At 38.9% G+C, this 21,453-nt stretch overlaps 2 protein-coding genes across 5 annotated transcripts in view; one reads left to right on the forward strand and one right to left on the reverse strand.

Moving 5' to 3' along the window:
• On the reverse strand, positions 1-11,823 carry PPIL3 (peptidylprolyl isomerase like 3). The gene is made up of 7 exons (XM_042949664.1): positions 11,463-11,823; positions 10,828-10,904; positions 9,471-9,545; positions 7,904-7,997; positions 7,103-7,170; positions 3,718-3,836; positions 1-407 (listed from the first exon to the last, which is right to left on the reverse strand). Exons 2-7 carry the CDS (start codon positions 10,828-10,830, stop codon positions 281-283), a joined length of 486 nt encoding a protein of 161 aa, XP_042805598.1. The 5' UTR covers positions 10,831-10,904; positions 11,463-11,823; the 3' UTR covers positions 1-280.
• NIF3L1 (NGG1 interacting factor 3 like 1) overlaps positions 11,813-21,453 on the forward strand; it is a 23,078-nt gene continuing 13,437 nt past the window's right edge. The window contains exons 1-5 of one of the 4 annotated variants that reach the window (XM_042949660.1): positions 11,814-11,888; positions 14,301-14,671; positions 15,490-15,652; positions 18,782-18,908; positions 20,806-20,944. In XM_042949660.1, the coding sequence (XP_042805594.1) occupies positions 14,317-14,671; positions 15,490-15,652; positions 18,782-18,908; positions 20,806-20,944 (784 nt within the window). In that variant the 5' untranslated portion in view covers positions 11,814-11,888; positions 14,301-14,316. Of the gene's footprint in view, positions 11,889-11,913; positions 12,097-14,061; positions 14,672-15,489; positions 15,653-18,781; positions 18,909-20,805; positions 20,945-21,453 lie in introns of those variants that run through there. The other 3 variants (XM_042949661.1, XM_042949662.1, XM_042949663.1) reach the window with 3 other exon arrangements.

A 21,453-nucleotide genomic window follows, 5' to 3' on the forward strand; every position in this document is an offset into this window, starting at 1 on the left:
TCAGCATTTAAGAATGAATGTTTATATGTAATAATTAAACAAAAGGGCTTAAAAAAAATTAAACTTAAATACATTAGATGCTAGTTTTAGTAAGGAATATGCTCTAATAACGGGATTAAAAGCTGTGTAGGGCCCTTTGATACCACCAACTCATAGAAAATCTTATTTGTAAACAAGCAGAAGGATGATGCAGTCTCTTGACATAATTTAAAACTGGGTAAACCACAATAGGTGTGTTCCTCTGAATAGTCTGCCAAATATTCTTCCAGATCTATTATAGCTACTGTGCAAATGGATTGGCATGAATAGTTATGTCCTTAATGTGTACATCATTAAGAGGTCGGTATGTCTTCTCATTTACTGGTAACTTCTCCAATTCATCTAGAGTCTCTAGACCATCTATTACCCTGAAAGAGAAACCATATAAATGTATGAAACATACTATCGAAATACCTATAGCATTAGTTTCCTTAAAAGAAAAGGATAATATCTCAAAGTTCTTTGAATTTCCTAGTTGAGTGTACAATAAAATATTGATTTGATTTTCTACCACAGATATGAGCCAAAATTCAAGAATTCATTTTTATGCCTTTAGATAATAGCAATGAATAGGAATATTACCACTAAAATATTCCCACAGCATAGCTACAAATGGGTCTAATATAACCATTCACAGATTTTCTTTACTATGGGAAATACCCAGAGAAACTATGTAAGGGTGACACTGTTGTTAATCAGTACTGCCCTATACTGAAGGTGCTGAAGTGGGTGGCCACTTTGCACTTTATTGTGTAAATATGGTATTTTTATACTTTTTTACATCTGGGCAACAACAAAAAACAGTAGTAATAAAATAAGAGGAGGGGAGATGGGACACTTAAACCCATTTACAGCAAACCCACTTCATGTTTTCACCAAGAAAAAAAAATATTGACAGCTATCCTTCTGGCAAGTTAGTCTAAAACATTTGCTAAGAAAAGGTGGCTTTAGATTATACCTCCTAGTTCAACTCAAATCAATTCTGGACACTTGTAGTATTACTCAAAAAAAAAAAAGATAACATTGGGGCGCCTGGGTGGCTCAGGTGGTTAAGCATCCGACTTCAGCTTAGGTCATGATCTCCCGATTCCTGGGTTTGAGCCCTGCGTAGGGCTGTGTGCTGACAGCTCAGAGCCTGGAGCCTGTTTTGGATTCTGTGTCTTCCTTTCTCTCTCTGCCTCTCCCCTGTTCACACTCTTGTTTCTCTCTCTCTCAAGAATAAACATTTAAAAAAATGTTTAAAAAAAAGATAACACATTTACATTTTATTTTGCATTTCTTCTTTAAAATTTTTTTATTTACTTATTTTGAGAGAGAGAGAGAGAGAAAATCCCAAGCAGACTACACACTGACAGCACAGAGTCCAATGTGGGGCTTGAGCCCACAAACCCTGAGATCATGACCTGAGCAGAAACCAAGAGTCAGATGCTTAACCAACTGAGCCACCCAGGTGCCCCCTATTTTGCCTTTTTTTTTAAATGTTTGTTTATTTTTGAGAGAGAAATAATGTGAGTGGAGGAGGGGCAGAGAGAGACGGAGACACAGAATGTGAAGCAGGCTCCAGGCTCTGTCTGGGCTGTCAGCACAGAGCCTAATGTGGGGCTGGAATTCAAGACCCCCCGCACGAGATCAAGACCTGAGCACAAGTCAGGCGCTTAACCGACTGAGCCACCCAGGCACCCCTACATTTCTAATAACCTTTTGAATTTACTTCCAAATGTAGAACCATTAAAGTCTTTAAATTTTAAGTTTCAAAAGCTGTCTCTCCTCCTGGGTCAATAAGAGAAACAGAGGATATGGGAAACAGATCTCAGGCAAAAAAGGGCATGTACAATTGAGGCCAGTAGGTCAAGTATTTTGGGACACGGGCCCCTTTGAGAATCAAAGGAAAGCTATGTACCGTATTCCCAGAAATAAATGTGTTGTATATATATAAAACACAGTTGCAAGGAATTAAGGGACCTAAGGTTAAGAATTTTTTTTTTAACTTTTTTTCAATGTTTTTACTTGTTTTTGAGAGAGAGAGAGAGAGAGAGCGCGCGAGAGGGAGCATGAGCTGGGGAGGGGCAGAGAGAGAGGAAGACACAGAAGCTGAAGCAGGCTCTAGGCTCTGAGCTGTCAGCACAGAGCTCAGCTCTGGGCTCGAAATCACGAACTGTGAGATCATGACCTGAGCGGAAGTCAGGCGCTTAACCAACTGAGCCACCCAGGTGCCCCTTTTTAAACTTTTTTTTTTAAGTTTATTTATTTATTTTTAAAGAGAGAGAGGGAGACAGTGGGGAGTGGAGGGGCAGATAGGGAAAGAGAGAGGATTCCAAGCAGGCTCCAAACTGTCAGTGCAGAACCCAATGCAGGGCTGAAACTTACACACTGAGATTATGACTTGAGCTGAAACCATAAGTCAGATGCTTAACCAACTGAGCCACCCAGGGGCCCCAAGAAGCTTTGTTTTTAACTCTAGTTTTATCACAAATCTAGTAACATAAACCCTAGTAATTAATGATTAATAATTCTGAATGGTGACTTAAAGGAGAAAATAAAAGGAAGAGAACCTGAATTATTTACGTCCAGGCAAATACTACTAAAGGATGTAATATTTCATTAATTTCACTGGTTATTAATCTATAAATTAGACATATGTATATGGAATGAAATATAAGAGTTGCTGAGTCTTCTATTTTTCATTAACCTAACTTGGAATTCAAACTGTTAAATAAAAGAAACTATAACTGTACCTTGGTTTATTGAGCATGTAAATATTTGTTGAATAAACAGACAAGTTGACTTCTTGCTGATTTATGAAAGCAATTCCCAGGCATAGTGCTTATAGTGAATATTCTGGCAGAGCCTGCTAAATGCCTCCCTAGGAGTCAGGCACCCTCTCTTCTTGCAGAAACCTCATTTTACTAAGAATGGCAATGTGTCTAGCCAAAAAACATTTCCTACCCTCCCTTGTAGGTAAGAGGAGGCCTCATTGCTAAGTTCTGGGTCTTCTAGGGAAGGTCTTTAAAAAGGGGCTTACTTGGGGTGCCTGGGTGGCTCAGGTGGTTAAGCATCCGACATTGGTTCAGGTCATGATCTCACAGTTTGTGAGTTCAAGTCCTGTGTCGGGCTCTGTGCTGACAGTTCAGAACCTGGAGCCTGCTTTAGAATCTGTGACTCCGTCTCTCTCTGCCCCTCCCCCACTCACGCTCTGTCTCTCAAAAAATAAATAAATGTTAAATAAATAAATAAAAATAAAAAGGGGTTTACTCAGCTGACAAGCAACTAGTAAACTTTTGCTCTTCCTCCTTCCTTCTGCCTGGAACTCACGTTGTGACTGGAGCTGTGCTGCTTACATTATGACCATGAGCTGAGCTTGGGGATGGACAATAAAGATGGTTGAGGAAGAAGAGGCACCACTTAGAATATTGGTGACAAAAATGAACCATCTTTCTTCATAAGAAGAAATCCATTATATAACTGATACTTTGCATAATGATCCTGAAAAAAGTATTGGCTCCTATTTTGCAAAATAAAGGAATTAAGGCTTGAAGAGGTTATAAATTCCCAAGGTCACAGGGCTGGTAAGTGGAGGGCTTACCAGGTATATTTAGCTTTCTTTTTTTTTTTAAGCGTTATTTTAAAAAATAAATTCCAAAAGGAATTTCCAAAGGAAACCATAACCAGAATACTCACTTTCCAAATACTGTGTATTTCATATCCAAATGTGGCTGCTTGCCATAGGTGATGAAGAACTGAGATCCATTGGTGTTTGGGCCATTATTAGCCATAGATACAACACCTCTAACATTGTGCTGTAAAAGACAGGCCAAAATATTGATTTAACTGTGTTTTTATATAAATGTTCCAAATAATAGGACTGAAACAAGACCTGAACTCTTTCAGGGACCAAGAAAACACTTAATCAGTTTCTATTAGGGCTAATCTAAATGATCAGTTTCTGGATTATCTATATTTCTGAAACCTTGTATGTAAATTATTTATATCAAATCATGTGCCCCAATTAATTTCATTTTCACTTTAGAGAAGTACAGTCACAAACACTTAGCAATACCAATATATGATAGGAATCCTTACATTTACATTAAGGAACAGTGTGCTGGCATGAAACAATCAGGCAGACAATAAAACCAAAATCCCCATAACCTCTTCACATATACACTGGACTCTGGCTAGTTTCTTTATCTGTAAAACAAGGGAGGGAGGTTGGACTAGTTTAGGGGTTTATTCAGAATTGAAATGCTCACAAGGGTAAGCAAATAATAAATTAACTGAACAGAATGTAAACATTACAGAGGCTGGCAAAAGGAATGGTGTTATCTCTTGCCTAATGGCCCTAATTTTTTTTTTTTAAACCAATGGCCATAGATAATACATCTGTGGATCTTCCACCCAAGGGCAGTCAGTTCACAACCCAGGACTAGATGATCTAAGGAAGGTCTCCTATAGCTTTAATATTTATGATACTATTTGTTATAAAAGGGACTTGTGTAAAAGAATTAAAAAGACTTTACTGATAAGATTGAAGACATGACAGAACTGTGTTACAAGGAGGTGCAATATAAAAGATCATAAATAACTCTAATGATTATTCTCTCTTTAGCTATTCATCAGGGGACACTAATGACACAAGCAATGGAGATACAACTGCATCAAGATATTAATGCTTTATTGACTTCCTAAAGGTGACTACCAGTCAAATGTTATATTTGATACATGCACCAGAATGTATGTACCACTTATAACTTAATAAAATACTTAATAACCTATTTCTAAGATTTAAGAATTCAAATTTGCCAAACTGTTGCATATGCCTACTACTCCTCTCATCTATTACCCCAGCCTCTCCAAAAGTGAACCATTATCCTACTATCTTTATATATGCCTAAACAATATATTGTTTCCTTTTTCTTGTTTCTGAGCTCTCTAAAGTAGTATCTTACTATTTGTAGTCTTCTGGGAAGTGCTTTTTACACTATCATTTTCTTTCTAAGATTTACACACATACGTGTGTAGTTCTGATTTTTACTGCTTTATATTATTCCACAACTGAATATACTACAGTGTACATTTTATGATCAATGGACATTTGGGTTGTTTTTAGATTTTTGCTGTTAAAAAAACACTCTAGGAATACTCTTGTACTGTTTCCTGATGCATTTGTACAAGAGTTTTCTAGGGTAAACATTTGGGAATGGAATTGCTGGATCAGGGTATGTGAATATTCAATACACACCCTCAACTCTGCATATCAAGATAATGGTTCTTTTCAAAAAAATTTTTTTTGTAACATTTATTCATTTTTGAGACAAGAGACAGAGCACAAACAGGTGATGGGCAGGGAAAGGGAGACACAGGATCTGAAGCAGTCTCCAGGCTCTGAGCTGTCAGCACAGAGCCTGATACCGGGCTGGAATTCATGAAGTGTGAGATCATGACCTGAGCTGAAGTTGGACGCTTGACCGACTGAGCCACCCAGGTGCCCCTAAAGGTAATGATTCTTAATCTTGACTGTAGGTATCACCAGGAAACCTGAAAATATAATCTAGGTCCTAATCAGTCCTCCTATTTTTCTCTACATTTAGGGGGTTGTAAGACCTTAATATTTTATATTTTTACAACTACACGTGAGTCTGTAATACCCAGTGTTGAAAATCACTGGTATAGGATGGTGGATTAGTGTTGAGGAGGCAGTTAGTTATTAATTAATGCCTAAAAAGTTCTTGTTTGTAATTCATGAAAAGAATGACTTATAATTTATCACCTCCCAACCCCAACTCCTATAACCAAAGTAATGTTTCCTTATGATAGAAAAACAAAATGAAGAAAAAAAAATTACTCCTAGTACCACCATCCAGACATAAACACTGCAATGAATTTTTTTCAGAGTTTTCTTGGGCATATTTTAATGTAACTGAAATACAATACTAAGTTATATATTCTTTAAAAAAATTTTTTTTTATGTTTATTTATTTTTGAGAGAGAGAGAGAGAGAGAGAGAGACAGAGTGTGAGCAAGAGAAGGGCAGAGAGAGAGAGACACACACAGAATCTGAAGCAGGCTCCAGGCTCTGAGCTGTCAGCACAGAGCCTGATGCGGAGCTCAAACTCACAAGCCATGAGATCATGACCTGAGCCAAAGCTGGACGATTGACTGACTGAGCCACCCAGGCACCCCCTAAGTTACATATTCTTACTGAGCAGAATTTATCTTTTTCTAATTTCTAAAGTTATCATTCTATGCAGATACAAAGCTTAAAAGACCATATGATAAACTGTTAGCAGATGTCACCTCTGGGAAATGACACTTATTTATTTTAATTTTTTAAATTTAATTTAAAATAAGATTTTTAAAAAATAGGCATGCATTAGTTTTTTAGTAAAAAAAAAAAAAAAAAAGTTCTTGGGGTGCCTGGCTGGCTAAGTTGGTAAAGCATGCCCTCTTAATTTTCGGGTTGTAAGTTTGAGCTCCATGTTGGATACACAGATTACTTAAAAATAAAATCTTAAAAAAAAAAAGGAAATAAAAGTTTGAAAAACACAGAAAAATATGACAAAGGAAATAAAAACCTCTAATTTTACCATGCTATGCATTTCTCTTTAACGTAGTTGGGATCTACCACAGGTATTAAGTTAATACAGGAATATTCAAAGATCTAACAGAAAATGTTGAAAGTTGGACATTGATAATGGGCAGTATTGCAACCAGGAAGTCTTTCCTCCCTACTACCAAAAAAAGCCCAATGATTCAGGTCATTCAACATAAATTTTATAGTGAGACATTAGGCCCTTTTGGTACATTACTGATTAAAACATTTCAGGTTGGGCATACAGATAAGCTCACTTAATATCAAGATTCATGGGATTGTGAGATTCTAGAATATATTTTAGGCAACAACTGCCATTTATAATTTCTCCCTGGCATTTATCAAGTGTACTACTAGAAAAAAAGTATGTTTGTATACTAATAACATTAACTTGTGTTACTACAACATATGTATTAAAGGTTTCAAGTGTAAACAAGGCATTAGAAACCAGATGTTGATACATTGGAGATATACCTTAAGATATTCACTATATTCATCCTCAAATTTCTTGCCCCAGATACTGTTACCTCCTCTTCCGGTACCTATATTACAAGACAAGCAAATCAAAAGAAGTATCTAATTAAAGTTGAGAAAGGGTTCAATTTCTAAAACAAAAGGGCTATTTTATAACTTGTTAAATACAAATAAAATTTGACATGTCCTCTCCTCAAAATTTCACTTTACAGACTGGAAAAATAAAGTATCTCTACAAAAAACCCAATCCCCTCCCTATCAATATTGTTCATATTTTACTTTAAATCTAAGTGCTGGTAGCTTCGACTAAAAATTTCTTGCTAGGGTAAGGGGCCTGGTTATAAAAACTCTATGTAGGGGCTCCTGAGTGGCTCAGTTGGTTAAGCGTTTGACTCTTGATGTCAGCACAGGTCATGATCCCAGGGTCAAGGGATCAAGTTCTGCGTCCATGCTCAGCATGGAGCCTGCTTAAGATTCTCTCTCATTCTCTCTCTCTCTCTCTCTCTCTCTCTCTCTCTCCCTCCCTCCCTCCCTCTCTCTCTCTCTCTCTCCCTCCCTCCCTCCTCCCTCCGCCCCTCTCCCCCCACTTTCACTCTCTCTCAAAAAAACAAAAAAAAACCCCAACACAACAATCCACATGCTTATATTTTATCTATTTTATAAAAATTAAATAAATTTTATTTAAAAAATATTTTGAGTATAGTTGACACACAATATTACATTATATATTTTTCTATTCTTTGTCTACCCTCTTTTTCACACTATATACCCAATTCTCTAGATATTAATAGAATAACTTACCTGTTGGATCTCCTGTTTGAACCATAAAACCCTTGATATTTCTATGAAATATACATCCATTGTAGTAATTACTGGCACAAAGAGCCAAGAAATTCTGAAAAGAGTAAAAATAATAACTGGGAAATGATATAGCAGAAACATTTAAAGAACAAACTGTATTTACTGAAAACACTATAACAATGTATTTATGTCTTTTAGGCGTTACATTGGATAATGTCACTTCTCTGCCTAAAACACTTTGCTTCCTTCTGTTTTTGGAATAAAACACACAATCTTCAGTAGGGCCTAATAGGCCCTTCATGACCTGGCCTACCTCTGCATCTCATGTGATAATAACTTCTTTCTGTTACTTACTGTGTTAACCCCATCATCCTTCTGAAAATTCATCCACAAGAGGTAAGCATTCCTACCTTGAGGCCTTTGTACTGCTATCTCTATACCTGGCATATTCTTTTTATGTGTCTTTCTATGGAGATGCCTTCATTATTTTTCTGCATGTGATTTAAGTATCACTTTCTTGGTTAGGCCTGCCCTCACCTTCTTTTAAATAATTATTTTCTGTTAGTCCCTACATCAACACTTTATTTCTTTCAAGACATTATCACGTTCTAGAATCACTTTTTTTTTCTAGAATGAATCCCTCCCTGTCCCCACTCCCTCCTCCAATGCTTATCTTCTCAGCTAGAATATCAGTTTCACGAAGGCAAGGAATGTCTCTTGGTCATTACAGTACTCCCAGACCCTGGCAAGATAGCCTTTCATAAATAATTGTAGATTTTTTTTAAGTTTGAGAGAGAGAGAGTGCACGCGTGAACGAATGCCCATGTGCATGAGGGGCAGAGAGAGAATCCCAAGCAGACTCTGCACTGACAGCAGCAGAGCCTGACTTGGGGTTTGATCCTACAAACCATAAGATCATGACCTGAGCCAAAATTACAAGTCGGTGCCTAACCAACTGAGCCACCAGGTGTCCCCATAAATAAATGTTGAATGAATATATAGAGAGCCAGTTCTTTCCTTCTTTGTCATTTAAATATGTAAAATAACATAAGAAACAGTTATCTTACCTAACATGGTAATGATTACTTATATTTCCAGAGGAAAATAAGTCAAAAGAAAAAGATACCAGCCACTCTATGGTTAGAGAAAAATTATCTACTCTTTCTTTGATCCTCAAAGGTGAAGTGGAAACCAGGCCAATAATTCTAATGGATAGTTTTTCCTGACAATGGTTTTGTATTTTTAAATTTTATGTTTATTTATTTTTGAGAGAGATCATGTATGCATGTGTGTGCAGGGGAGGGGCAAAGTGAGGGAGGGGTAGAGGGCTGCCATGCTGGCAGCAGAGAGCCTGTTGTAGGGCTGGAACTCAAGAATCTGAACCATGAGATCAGGACCTGAGCTGAAGTCAGACACTTAACCAAATAAGCCACCTAGCCGCCCCATGACAATGGTTTTATACACAAGTTTTTTTTTAATTTTTATATTTTTAGGTTAGATAATTTGATTTCAAAATGGTTATCCTGTTGCATTAACTCATTTTTAATATGTACATAATGGTACTTACCTCACATGTTTTGGGTGTCCTTTCACAGAAGACTTCTATTTTAATATCACCTACATCTGTATGCAGTGTCACTGACTAAAAAGGAGAGAGAATGTGAGAACAATTAAGATTTCTTCGGATGACTTTATGCATTGTATTATTTCCCAAACTAGATTAAAGATGACAATCTGAATGAAAACACAGAAAGAAATACCATTTCAGAGATGACCTATCCACATAGCTGAAAAGCTGTACTTCTTCAAAATTTATTTCAGCAGTAGAAAAAAAACTCCAGATGATAAATATATGTTAATGTAAAATAGTATCCACCCTAAAAACTTGACAGTAAATACTGTGATGGAAATACTTAAAGTTTGAATTTTTCATCAATAAAAATGAAAACAATGGTTAGTTAGTATTACTGATTTAAATAGCAACTCCCCAACATCATTAATATATATTGAAAAATAGTAAGAAAATGACTTTTCAAAACATAGTCTGCACCATTTCCCTTAATGTAATTAAATTGAGAGACAGTGTTAAAAACAATTCCTTTCTTCACTAAAGACAACAATTCTCAGTTTTTCTAGATTCTAAATGTGCAGAGATAACCATATTACTCTTGCTTGCTTGTTTTTTGTTTATCTGATGTTGAGTAACATTCCTTTTGTTACCCATTGTGGGGTGGGATTCTGAGAGGTTATTATTTTTTTAATGTTTATTTTTGAGGGGGGAGGGGCAGAGAGAGAGAAGGAGACAGAATTTGAAGCAGGCTCCAGGCTCTGAGCTGTCAGCACAGAGCCTGACACCGGGCTCAAACTCAGGAACCTCAAGATCATGACCTGAGTGAAGTCAGAAGCTTAACCAACTGAGTCACCCAGGCGCCCCTGGCGGGGTTATTCTGAGGCTTCCTTTTTCATTTCTCTTCTTCCAGTAGTATCCAGCAGTCAGAGAGTATGTTCAGGTTGATAGAGGGCAGGAGTGTGTGTGAGGTGGGGTTGGGGGGTGGGGGGGAGACAGCATGATTCTCATTGCTTTTCTTCTGCTTCAAGCTCTAGTTGCCCACCTTAGAACAAACAAAAGGATCCAATTAAAATGATCACACCTGGCTATACGCTTCAACTCCCTCTTTCCATCTATATGTTGTAATCAGTCTTTTTCTGTAAAAAGTAAATTCTATGCATTTTAAGTGAAAACACTGAAGAATTTAAAAGTAGTTTTGTTTCTGGCTTTGTTTAGAGGCATCATACATTTTATGCTTCTACAGTTTATCATTTCTGTCTTGCCATTGAAAGTTCATGCAATTTTATTTCCCTTCAATGAATTTCTAAAAATTATTTATAATGAAACGCATTCATAAGAATTGTGTAAAACTTACCATTTTTCTTCCTGATGGTTTCGGGAAGTATTATTGCTTAATTTCTCAGTCTCCCCGAGAGAAGTTAGAAAACGAATCTTTATTCCCAAAAGAGAAAAGAATTAAGTTCATTTTCCTCTCTTAATTCACACGTGCTCATTTTTAATGCATATTTAAAATGCCTACAATAGCACCCTCTAAGTAATAAAAATTTGGTTATGGAAATGATGAGATCCTATCCGACTCAAGCCCCTCAATCTCTTACTTCCCCTGCTCACTCTTCTTCAAAAGCCTCCTCGCAAACTCCGCAACTAGCCAGGTACATTTCCGCCTTGGGATCTAGGCACTGGGTGTTCCCTTTGTCTGGAACACTTATACTTAGACATCTGGACAGCTATTTTCCTCACGTCCAAGTCTCTGCTCAAAAGTCAGGTCTCACTGGCCTGATAACTCTATTTAAAACTGCCTTGACTCTAGTGCCTGCCCAATTTCCTTTTTTCATAGCACTTATCGCTAATACAGTACATATTTTTCTAATTAAATCTGTTCCAACACCACCCTCCCCGCCCAGAATGCTGACGCAAGCCCAAGAACTAAAACACGGAGCTTGACAAGTGTCTCAATAAGTGAATGAAAAAGTGTGTGATATTACTTACCACTTCAGTTAGCACAGCTCTAATTGAAACGACAGATGCCCTTCCTTGCAGATGCCCATGTTTCGAAACAAGTGTCTTAGGGCTACCGGAAGTCGAGCGCGGGACCCATTAGCGAGAACGCCCCTCTCCTGCTCGCCTCCTTTTCCCTTCCAGCCTCATTGCTATCTCAAACCAAAATGACTAGAACTAGGAAGACAGTGTCATTTATCTTCACCTGGTACGCTTTTGACAGTGAACGGGAGCTCTTTTAATAATAATACAAAGACACAAAACGTAAACCGGAACTATTCTGGGCAACCTCCAGAAGTGCCTTGGGTTCAGACGTAAAATGGGAAGGACCACTTCCGCCCAGCTCCTTTCCCCCGCCCCATCTTGCAATGCCAAGAGTCCCTGCGCAGGACCGGAAGTGGTGCTAGAGGAGAATTGGTGAGTCCTGGGCTATTTATTCCCGCTTGGCCAGGCCCAGGTTAGCGTAAATTGTAGGAGTTGTGAGATTGCGTCTGTGAAAGGAGGCAGAGGAGGAGACAGGGGCAGGAAACTGCCTTGTGGCATAAGAGCATAGGGCGCCAGGGGAGCAGGGGTCCTAACTCAGGAGTTTCTGCCAGTGTCTGGTCTCGTCACTGTCCTGGAAAAGGTCTGAAGTGGGACTGAAATGTCAGGTAGATAAAGTAACGTAAGAGGGTGCAGTTCGCAGGCTGTAAAGTGGTCCCTACTAATGTATTTTAAAAACAGTGCTTACTCTAGGCCAGGCATTGTTCCCAGCTGTACGGTTAAATCTTGTGACAACACTATAAGCAGGGCACTTTTATTCTCATTCTAAAGAAGGTGAGACAGCAGAGGTTGAGACATTTGTTACACAGCTGTGGTTCTGGGAGTTCGTTGCGTTTCAGAATGGGTCCTCCAACCCACAATGCTATGCCGTCTCCCATTGTTAATTGTTGCGTCAAGCTTCTCGGTTTTCTAAAAATGGAGGGTGTTCTATGTTATTTACAAGGGTTCTTTCAAATTTAGCAGTAAATAACTCAAAAGTGGTATGGTGGCCCACTAGGGCTTCACTTTCAAGGCCTGCCAGATTTAGAAGAGTCTGGAAAGTGGGGCAGTATCAGAACTTGGAAATTCGAGAGTGGAAGTGGTATAAGGACCTTTAGAAGGTCTTCCGAGACCTTAGGCTCCAGTGGATTTTGTAGGCTCTGCATCATTTCTTTGTTTTTGTTTTTAAGAAAAAGCGTGCGGGGCGAGGGGCAGAGGGAGAGAGAGAATTCCATGCAGGCGCCGTGGGGCCTGACACGGGGCTTAATCGCAGGACCCTGGGATCATGACCTGAGTCAAAATCAAGAAGAATTGGGTACTCAACCAACTGAGCCCCCCCCCCCCCCCCCCCCGCCCCGGGCGCCCCATTCAAATCAGATACTGAACAAGTACTCACATCTCTTAGTAAACATTTCTGCTGAAAAAAATAGTTTTTTTCAACAAATTTGTTAAACATTTTTGTTGAAAGAATTTGTTTTTGAAATTACTGGGTTATGACTAATTTGGTAAAATTTACAATTGGCCATGCTTTTCTTGTTAATTATTGTGCATACAATGAATGCTTTTCTTCAAAAACAGAAATGTTCCTAGAATCTTAATGGAATTAACAGTGTTTTGTATAGGGGCTAGACACTGAAGATGTTTATTAAGAAAAACTTTATTTGAGGCACCTGGGTGGCTCAATTGGTTAAGTGTCCAACTTCAGCTCAGGTCATGATCTCACAGTTCCTGAGTTCAAGCCCTGCATCAGGCTCTCTGCTGTGAGCACAGATCTGGCTTCAGATTCTTCCTCTCTGTCTCTGCCCCTCCCCTGCTCACACTGTCTCTCTCAAAAATAAATGTTAAAAAAAAGAAAAAAAGCTTTATTTAAGAAGTTAAAGGATGGGGCACCTGGGTGACTCAGCTGGTTAGTGTCTGACTCGATTTCAGCTCAGGTCATGATCTCCCAGTTTGTGAGAGCCCCGAGTTGGGCTCTGTGCTGACAGCATGGGATATTCTCTCTCTCTCCCCCACCATTCCTCTCCCCACCCCTCCCCCACTTGCACTCTCTCTGACTCTCTCAAAATAAATAAAAAGTTGAAGGAAACTTGTAAGGAAAGATAGTATTTAGAGTAATGGAAAAGGGATGAGGGTGGTTGAAGCAAGGATGGGGAGAAAAAGAACTTTGTGTTGGGGGCTGAGGAAGTGGGGATGAATGCGTACTATGTACCAGGCTTGTGCTAGGTGATTTACACATCTTAATTGATTTGCTTCTATGGATGGCCTTTGATTTTGGTTATAGTAGCTCCCATTTGGTAAATGAGAAAACAGCCTCAGAGAAGCTAAGTGACTTACCTAAGGTATCATGTGCTGGTAAGTGGCAGAATCAGTATTTGAACCCAGGGATATGTGACTATAGTCACATAGTTCTTTTGCTCATATGCTTTGCTACCTCAAAGGTCCAGGCTTAAAGTGTACATGTGTACCATTTCCTGTGTATTGACTTCAGATACTCAATTTTACCTGATTTCTTCTCTCCCTTTTGTTTTGTTTTGTTTTGTTTTGTTTTGTTTTGTTTTGTTGTTGTTAGTGTGCAAGCAGGAGAGAGGGGCAGAGAGAGAGACTCTTAAGCAGGCTTCATGCTCAGTGGGGAGCTCAGTGCAGAACTCGATCCCACAACTTTGGGATCGTGACCTGAGCTGAAATCAAGAGTCAGACGCTCAACCGACTGAGCCACCCAAGCATCCCAGTTTTACCTGATTTCTGTATGTTATCTCGTGTACTCCTCACTCCCACAACAATCCGGCTTGTTCATTCCCTGATCTGCAGTTCTTCCCGTTCCTTCATGGATTTGAAGGTTCTCCTTTCCTCCTTGAATGACTTTGCATCCCTCTCACTTGCTGAGAGTTGGGACAATGTTGGATTACTGGTGGAACCAAGCCCACCACACACTGTAAACACACTCTTCCTTACCAATGACTTGACCGAGGAAGTGATGGAGGAGGCGCTGCAAAAGAAGTCGGATCTTATTCTCTCCTACCATCCGCCTATTTTCCGACCTTTGACGCACATAACCTGGAAAACCTGGAAGGAGCGCCTGGTGATTCAGGCTCTGGAAAACAGAGTTGGTATTTACTCTCCTCACACAGCCTATGATGCTGCACCCCAGGGAGTCAATAGCTGGTTGGCTAAAGGGCTTGGTGAGAAGCCTCTTCTTTCATGTTTAATATTTTCCCTACGAATGCTTTGAAATTTTAGAATGTCTTTCTAGTAGAATTTTAACTGCTTTAGATGTGGGTACCATTCTATTTTTATATATTTAAAAATAATGTTGTGAAATCTGGCCATTAAATTGCATTTGAGAAATTAAATTTTCATCCTTAATAAGGAAAGCATAGGAAATCTTTATTGCTGGACTGAGCTTTGTGAGTCCTCACTCACGTGACACAGTGCCTAGCACCCAGAAATTCAAGAAGTGCTTGTTAAATTGAGCTCTGAAATCTCAGATCTCTCCAGGATATTCTTTGTATGTCAGTTAGATAGAAATCAGATTTTCACTGAATGCTTACTCATGCCCAGCACAATGACAGAATTCAGCCTATGTGTTTTAGCTTTATTTTTAGTTAGTTATTTTCATTTACTCATTTGGGGTTGAAACTTTTATGATGACATAATCTGAATTAATGTGGTCAAGTAGGTTATGAGCATTTGCAACCTGAATGATGATTTACCTGAATAAATTTAGTAAGCAGTCACAATTCTATGTATCATCTAAAACTTCATGAGTCCAGTTTTTGTGGTATTTAACAGTCTTCTGGAAAATAATTCTGAAAATAAATTTGATTTTATGTCAATACTAAATCACTAGATTATGGGGACTTTTGGATGTATATGTAAGGGATATATATATGTGTGCATATTATATAAACATCAGTTTCTAAAAGCTTATTTCTTAAAATTTTGTCCATAATAGTTTATCTTTTTAATTAAAAAAAAAAAAACACAATTTTATTCCTAGGAGTTTGCACCTCCAGGCCCATACATCCTTCCAAAGCTGCCAACTACCCAACGGGGGGAACCCACAGAGTAGAATTCAGTGTTAACTCCACCCAACACCTGGACAAAGTCATTTCTGCAGTGAAAGAAATTGCAAATATTTCTATCACTTCTTTTTCTACTAGGTATGATATATTTTTCTTCTTTTTTGTGTGTACTTATCTGCAAGGATCTTCTTTATAAATTCTATAACTCTAGTATTGTGAACTGAAACAAATTGTTTCCCCCCAGGGTGGGTTTACGAGGCAGTATACTTCTCATTTGCATGTAGGTGCTCCAGAAGAACCATGGGTTTTTTTTTTCCTGAAACAATAAAAATGACAAGTAACACTATTTTCTAGGTGGGAGGGACTATACTATGCCTTTTATTTACAACGTTTCTAATTCCCCTGATAATGTTGAAAGGTGGTTTTTACTTTATAGTATATAGATAAACCCTACTGACTCACTGATTACATAGGTTTACTCTTACCAGTTTCAAGCAAATCAGTGATTCTCAAACACTTTAACGGAAGAAGACATTCAGGTGCCTCTTAAAAGGCCAATCATTTATTTAGGGCAGAGATATCAAAATGGTGCCTTTAGTGGATTTTCTTTGAAGCTAATTTATCCGAACATCTTTTGAAGCAAGTTAGGAGACAAGTTACACAAAGCTGGAACTTAATAATTGTTTAAAAAAACAAAGATGAATATAATAACTTTAAGAAGATGGAGATCTGTTCCAGGCTACAACAAAAAGGGACTCTTGTGAGTGGTTTTTAGGTGTAGATACCTTGTAATAAAATTATTGCAAATGCTTTCTAATAGTGTTGAGGGATTTAAAAAACCTCAAGAAAAATTGTTTCCAGGACTTTGTATAGATTCCAGTTATGGATGTCTTTTACCATATTGAAATACTGTGTAAGTACTGAAATTAAAAAGATACACATGAAAATTTCAAACAATGTAAAAGTCCTCCTTGTTCCCTCTACTCAATTCCAGTATCTTCAATTCATGTTACCTTTTCCTTTGTTTTCAGAGAAGTGGGTATCTTTCTAAACACATACAGGAACATGGAGAAATGCAGATTTTTGTGGGTTTTTTTTTTTTTTTATTGTTAATTAAATGGCATGCTGCATTTGCCCCTTTTACTGAACAAGAGGTCTTAGAGATCTTTCTATGTAGGTATAGAAGATCTCTTTAACTGCTATGTAGTGTTTCTTATGGATCTACTGGACTTTCTTTAAGCATTTCTCTTCCTAACTAATGAACTTTTTCCTTTTTTAAAAAGTTTATTTATTTTGAGAGAAACAGAGACAGTGTGAGCTGGGGAGGGGCAAAGAGAAAGGGAGAGAGAGAATCCCAAGGAGGCAGTGCAGAGCCCAATGTGGGGCTCCTAATTCATTAAACCAAGAGATCATGACCTGAGCCGAAATCAAGAGTCAGACACTCGACCGAGTCACCTAGGTGCCTTCCTCCCTTTTTTAAAACTGATGCACATTTAGTTTGGTTTTAGTTTTTCCTTATTACGGGTGATACCTGGGTTTTGTGATTAGATTGGGGTCCAGGCACTTTTTCCTTTTTTCTTGTCAAAGCTCTACAGATGATTCCAGTGTTGACAACTACTCTTCCAGATTCTTTTAAGGTGTCTTTTAGCTCTAGAATTCTATGATTATATTTTTAGAGTTTATGGTTAAATACAAAACTTTTCTGATGCCAATGTTTTTGGAGACACTTCAGGGCATTGCTTCTCAGGGTCATTCAAGACCCCCTACAGAACGTTGGCTTCATCCTAAAGCTATGTAATTAGAATGGGGTTTGCCTGAAAAATCTGTCCAGGAGATTCTTGTTTCAGTGGTTTGAAAAATTAACTTCTTTGGGCCTTAAAAAATTCAGTTTGAGGGCACCTGGGTGGCTCGGTTGAGTGTCCAACTTTGGCTCAGGTCATGATCTCATGGATTGTGACTTTGAGCCCCACATCGGTCTTACTGCTGTCAGCTTGGAGTCTGCTTTGGATCCTCTATCTCCCTTTCTCTCTGCCCTTGCCCTGAGCGCGTGCGTGCGTGTGTGTGTGCGCGCGCGTGTTTTCTCTCTGTCTCAAAAATAAAAAGCCCTTCATTTGGGAAAAAAATTCGATTTGCTTTGGCAAATCATAGAAGTTCATAGAAGTTCTATTTCACTGGATCTGTAGAAGGGTCCAGTAGCTATCATTTTAAGAAGGTAGCAGATTTCTGATGCATACCTGGGATTAGGAACAATTCTAGAATAGTAGTTTCAAAGTGAGGTCCCTGAACCAGCAATATCAGCATCACCTGGAACTTGTTAGGTAAATTCTAAGACCCCACCTAGATCTACTGAATCTGAAACTGGGGAGGTGGGGTGGAGCTCAACATTCTATTTTAATAAGTCTACAAGGAGATTTGGATGCATGCTGAAGTTTGAAAAATATTTTTATTTATTTATTTAATTTTATTTTTTTAAGTTTACTTATTTTGAGAGAGCGAGAAAGAACACGAGAAGGGGAAGGGCACAGAGAGAGAATCCCAAGCAGGCTCCGCACTGTCAGCACAGAGCCTGACAGGGGTCTGGAACTCACAAACTGAAAGATCATGTCCTGAGCAGAAGTCAAGAATCTTGACACTTAACCGACTGAGCCACCCAGGTGTCCCTTGAGAAATACTATTCTTGGGGCACCTGGGTGGCTCAGTCGGTTGAGCGACTAACTTCGGCTCAGGTCATGATCTCGCAGTTTGTGAGTTTGAGCCCCACGTCGGGCCCTGTGCTGACAGATCAGAGCCTGAAGCCTGCTTCAGATTTTGTGTCTCCCTCTCTCTCTGCCCCTCCCCTGCTCATGCTTTGTCTCTCTCTGTCTCAGAAATAAATAAACATAAAAAAATTAAAAAAAAAAGTATTCTTGAAAATGGTTTGGTTTGGGATTGCAACCTAAATTTCATGTAAATTTTTTTTTAAGTTTATTTTGAGAGAGAGTGAGTGCAAGTGGGGGAGGGGCAGAGAGAGAGGGAGAGAGAGAATCCCAAACAGACTCTGACTGTCAGCAAGGATCCTGATGCAGGGCTTGAACCCACAAACTGAGATCATGACCTGAGCTGAAACCAAGTGTCAGAGGCTTAACTGACTGGGTCACCCAGGCGTCCCCTAAATTTCATGTAAATCTAATCTTAATTATAGGAGGTTGTAAAGTGTGGATTGTTTATAATATGTTTTACTTACATTCATCCTAGAACAGCAAGTGATTTTTTTTTTTTTTTTAATAGGACTGATGATGAAGAACAAACACGGATTAGTCTGAATTGTAGTCAGGAGGCTTTGTTACAGGTGATGGCTTTTCTTTCCCAGAACAGACAATTCTATCAGAAGACTGAAATTCTGTTACTGGAGAAGGTAATAAAAATATATACTGTGCATTTTTGTTTGGCAAATTCATTTGTAAGTTGTTATATCAACACGCTGTTAACTGTTACCTAAAGAAGCACAAGGTAGTGTTGAGGACATAAAATACCCTGGAAAATATACTGTACTGAGAAAGGGAGACATTCCAGGAATGGAAAAGTGTTGGTAGAGGTTTTAGTTCATTCAGGCTGCTATAACAAAATACCCTGGACTGGATAGCTTATGAGCAACAGAAATTTATGTCTCACAATTCTGGAGCCTGGGAATTCCCAAGATCATGGTGCTGACAGATTTGGAGTGGTATCTGGAGAGGGTCCACTTCCTGATTCATCATCGGTACCTTCCCTCTGTGTCCTCACGTAATGGGAAGCACTAAGGATCTCTCTTGGAATCTGTTTTATAAACTAATTCCAGTCACGTGGGCTCCCCTCTCATGACTTAAGTACCCCCTAAGGGCTCCACCTGCTAATACCATCATCTTTGGGGGTTAGGATTTCAACATAGGAATTTGTGCAGGGGCAGACACATTCAGGTTATAGAAGTGTAGTATTGTGTGTTTTTTTTGTGTGTATTTTTTTAAATGTTTATTTTTTTTTAGAGAGTGACAGAGTGTGAGTGGGAGAGGGGCAGAGACAGAGGGAGACACAGAATCCAAAGCAGGTTCCAGGCACTGAGCTGTCAGCACAGAGCCTGATGTGGGGCTCGAACCCCCCCATGAGATCATGACCTGAGCGGAAGTTGGACGTTTAACCAGCTGAGCCACTCAGGTGCCCCAGTGTGGTAGTTTTTTTTTTTTTTAATGTTTTTTTATTGAAGTATGGTTGAAACCCAGTATCATATAGTACTTTTTAGGGTTAGAGACTCGGTTACAGGTTCTATCACTTTTATACCCTCTGCCTGGACCATTCTATTTGCTCCTTTAACTTGACAGCTATTCATATGGTGATTTCTGCATCTTTACTTTCTGGCTCAGAATGCTTTCTTAAGGTAAAAACTTAAAAAAATGACCCATATTTCCTGGAACTCTCTGTTCCACTTAATGGATCCCACATATAATTTAGTATATACAAATATTGACCTTATTCCCACATCTCCCCTTTGAATATTACTTTTTTCTATTTCATTGGTGGCATCATCTTCTGCCTGATTTTCTAAGTTTACAGAGCTCTCCCTTGCCTCTCATAAATCCATGCCTGCTGATTCTGTCCCCAAATCTATAGAATGTTTCTCTTCTCTATGTCACCACAGTAGTTGAAAAGTTGTGCTTTGTCACCACAGTAGTTGAAACTCTCCTATCCCAGGTGACAAAAGAAGAGTAGTCTCCCTAGTGGGCACCGGAAGGGCGACAGTCCATGCTTTTTCTCATAGTGTACTGGCCATGGCCTCTGTCTCCATCCCTTGCTCTGCACATCAGCTGTAGCGTCTGCTCTTGGAACCGCTCTGAGCTCGTACCTTTCCACATCTCACCCTATCCCTTTCCTACCACACTATACTTGACATCACCCCCTTTATTATTATTATACATTTTTTTTTACTTTTTTCTGGTCTGGGAGGCCTACGTTTTTGCAAAACCTTTGGTTCCACTTCCTCCAAGTATCCCCACCCCAAGTCCCAGCTCATTTATTTTGTCATTTCTTTGTGCTCCCATAAAATGGTTCCTGTCTTGTATTTAAACACTTTTATTGTGATTAGTTATCTAAACATTTGCCTCTCAGGAGACTGAGCTCCTAGAAGTCAGAGAATGTTTTTGTCAGGCTTGCATCCTTGAACTTCAACCGGGACCTGGCTGTAGTAAGCTCACAGTGTGCATGTTTTATTGATCTCAGTATTTGCTGTATGTTTTCTAGGACTGAGATGGACAGTTTTTCTAACTTGTGTTTCTCTTCAGCCTCCACTTCCACAAACTGGGATGGGACGGTTGTGCACACTGGATGAGCCTGCTTCCTTGGCAACCATGATTGAGCGAATCAAAAGGCACCTTAAACTAGCTCATGTTCGTCTTGCTCTTGGGGTAGGAAGGACCTTAGGTAAATATGATCCATTTATTTGTCCCGTGTACCTACTAATAATGTAGTATTACATAGTATTTGGGCAAAAGTTGATGGTTTGGGTTGTAGTAATGTGACAGGAAACATGTTAGTTCACGGGGGGCTGACTGATTTATTTTATCAATCCAGGTGGGCTAGGTTATGCTGTGGTGTACATCTTATTTGGCTCAAGCAAGATTTGTCTCATTCCTACTCCATGTTCATTTCAAGTCAGCAGAAGAAGTCTACTCATCGTACACTGATTGCTGTTGCAGAGGGGGAGTTTTGGATGGTCTTGGACCATCAGTTAAACATTAACCCAGAAATGATACATTTTCTGTTCAAATCATTGTCTAGAATGAATCACATTTTGAGCACAAGTCAGGGCATGAAGCACAGTCCTACCATGGGCCAGGAAGGGCGCCGGAAGTTTTTATTATTCCAATTACAATGCAAGTATTCTATTTTATAATACTGATGGCATTTTACAGCAAGATGCCAAGTGATCC

The sequence above is a fragment of the Panthera leo genome, chromosome C1, assembly GCF_018350215.1.
Source record: "Panthera leo isolate Ple1 chromosome C1, P.leo_Ple1_pat1.1, whole genome shotgun sequence".
Classification (NCBI taxonomy): Eukaryota; Metazoa; Chordata; class Mammalia; order Carnivora; family Felidae; genus Panthera; species Panthera leo.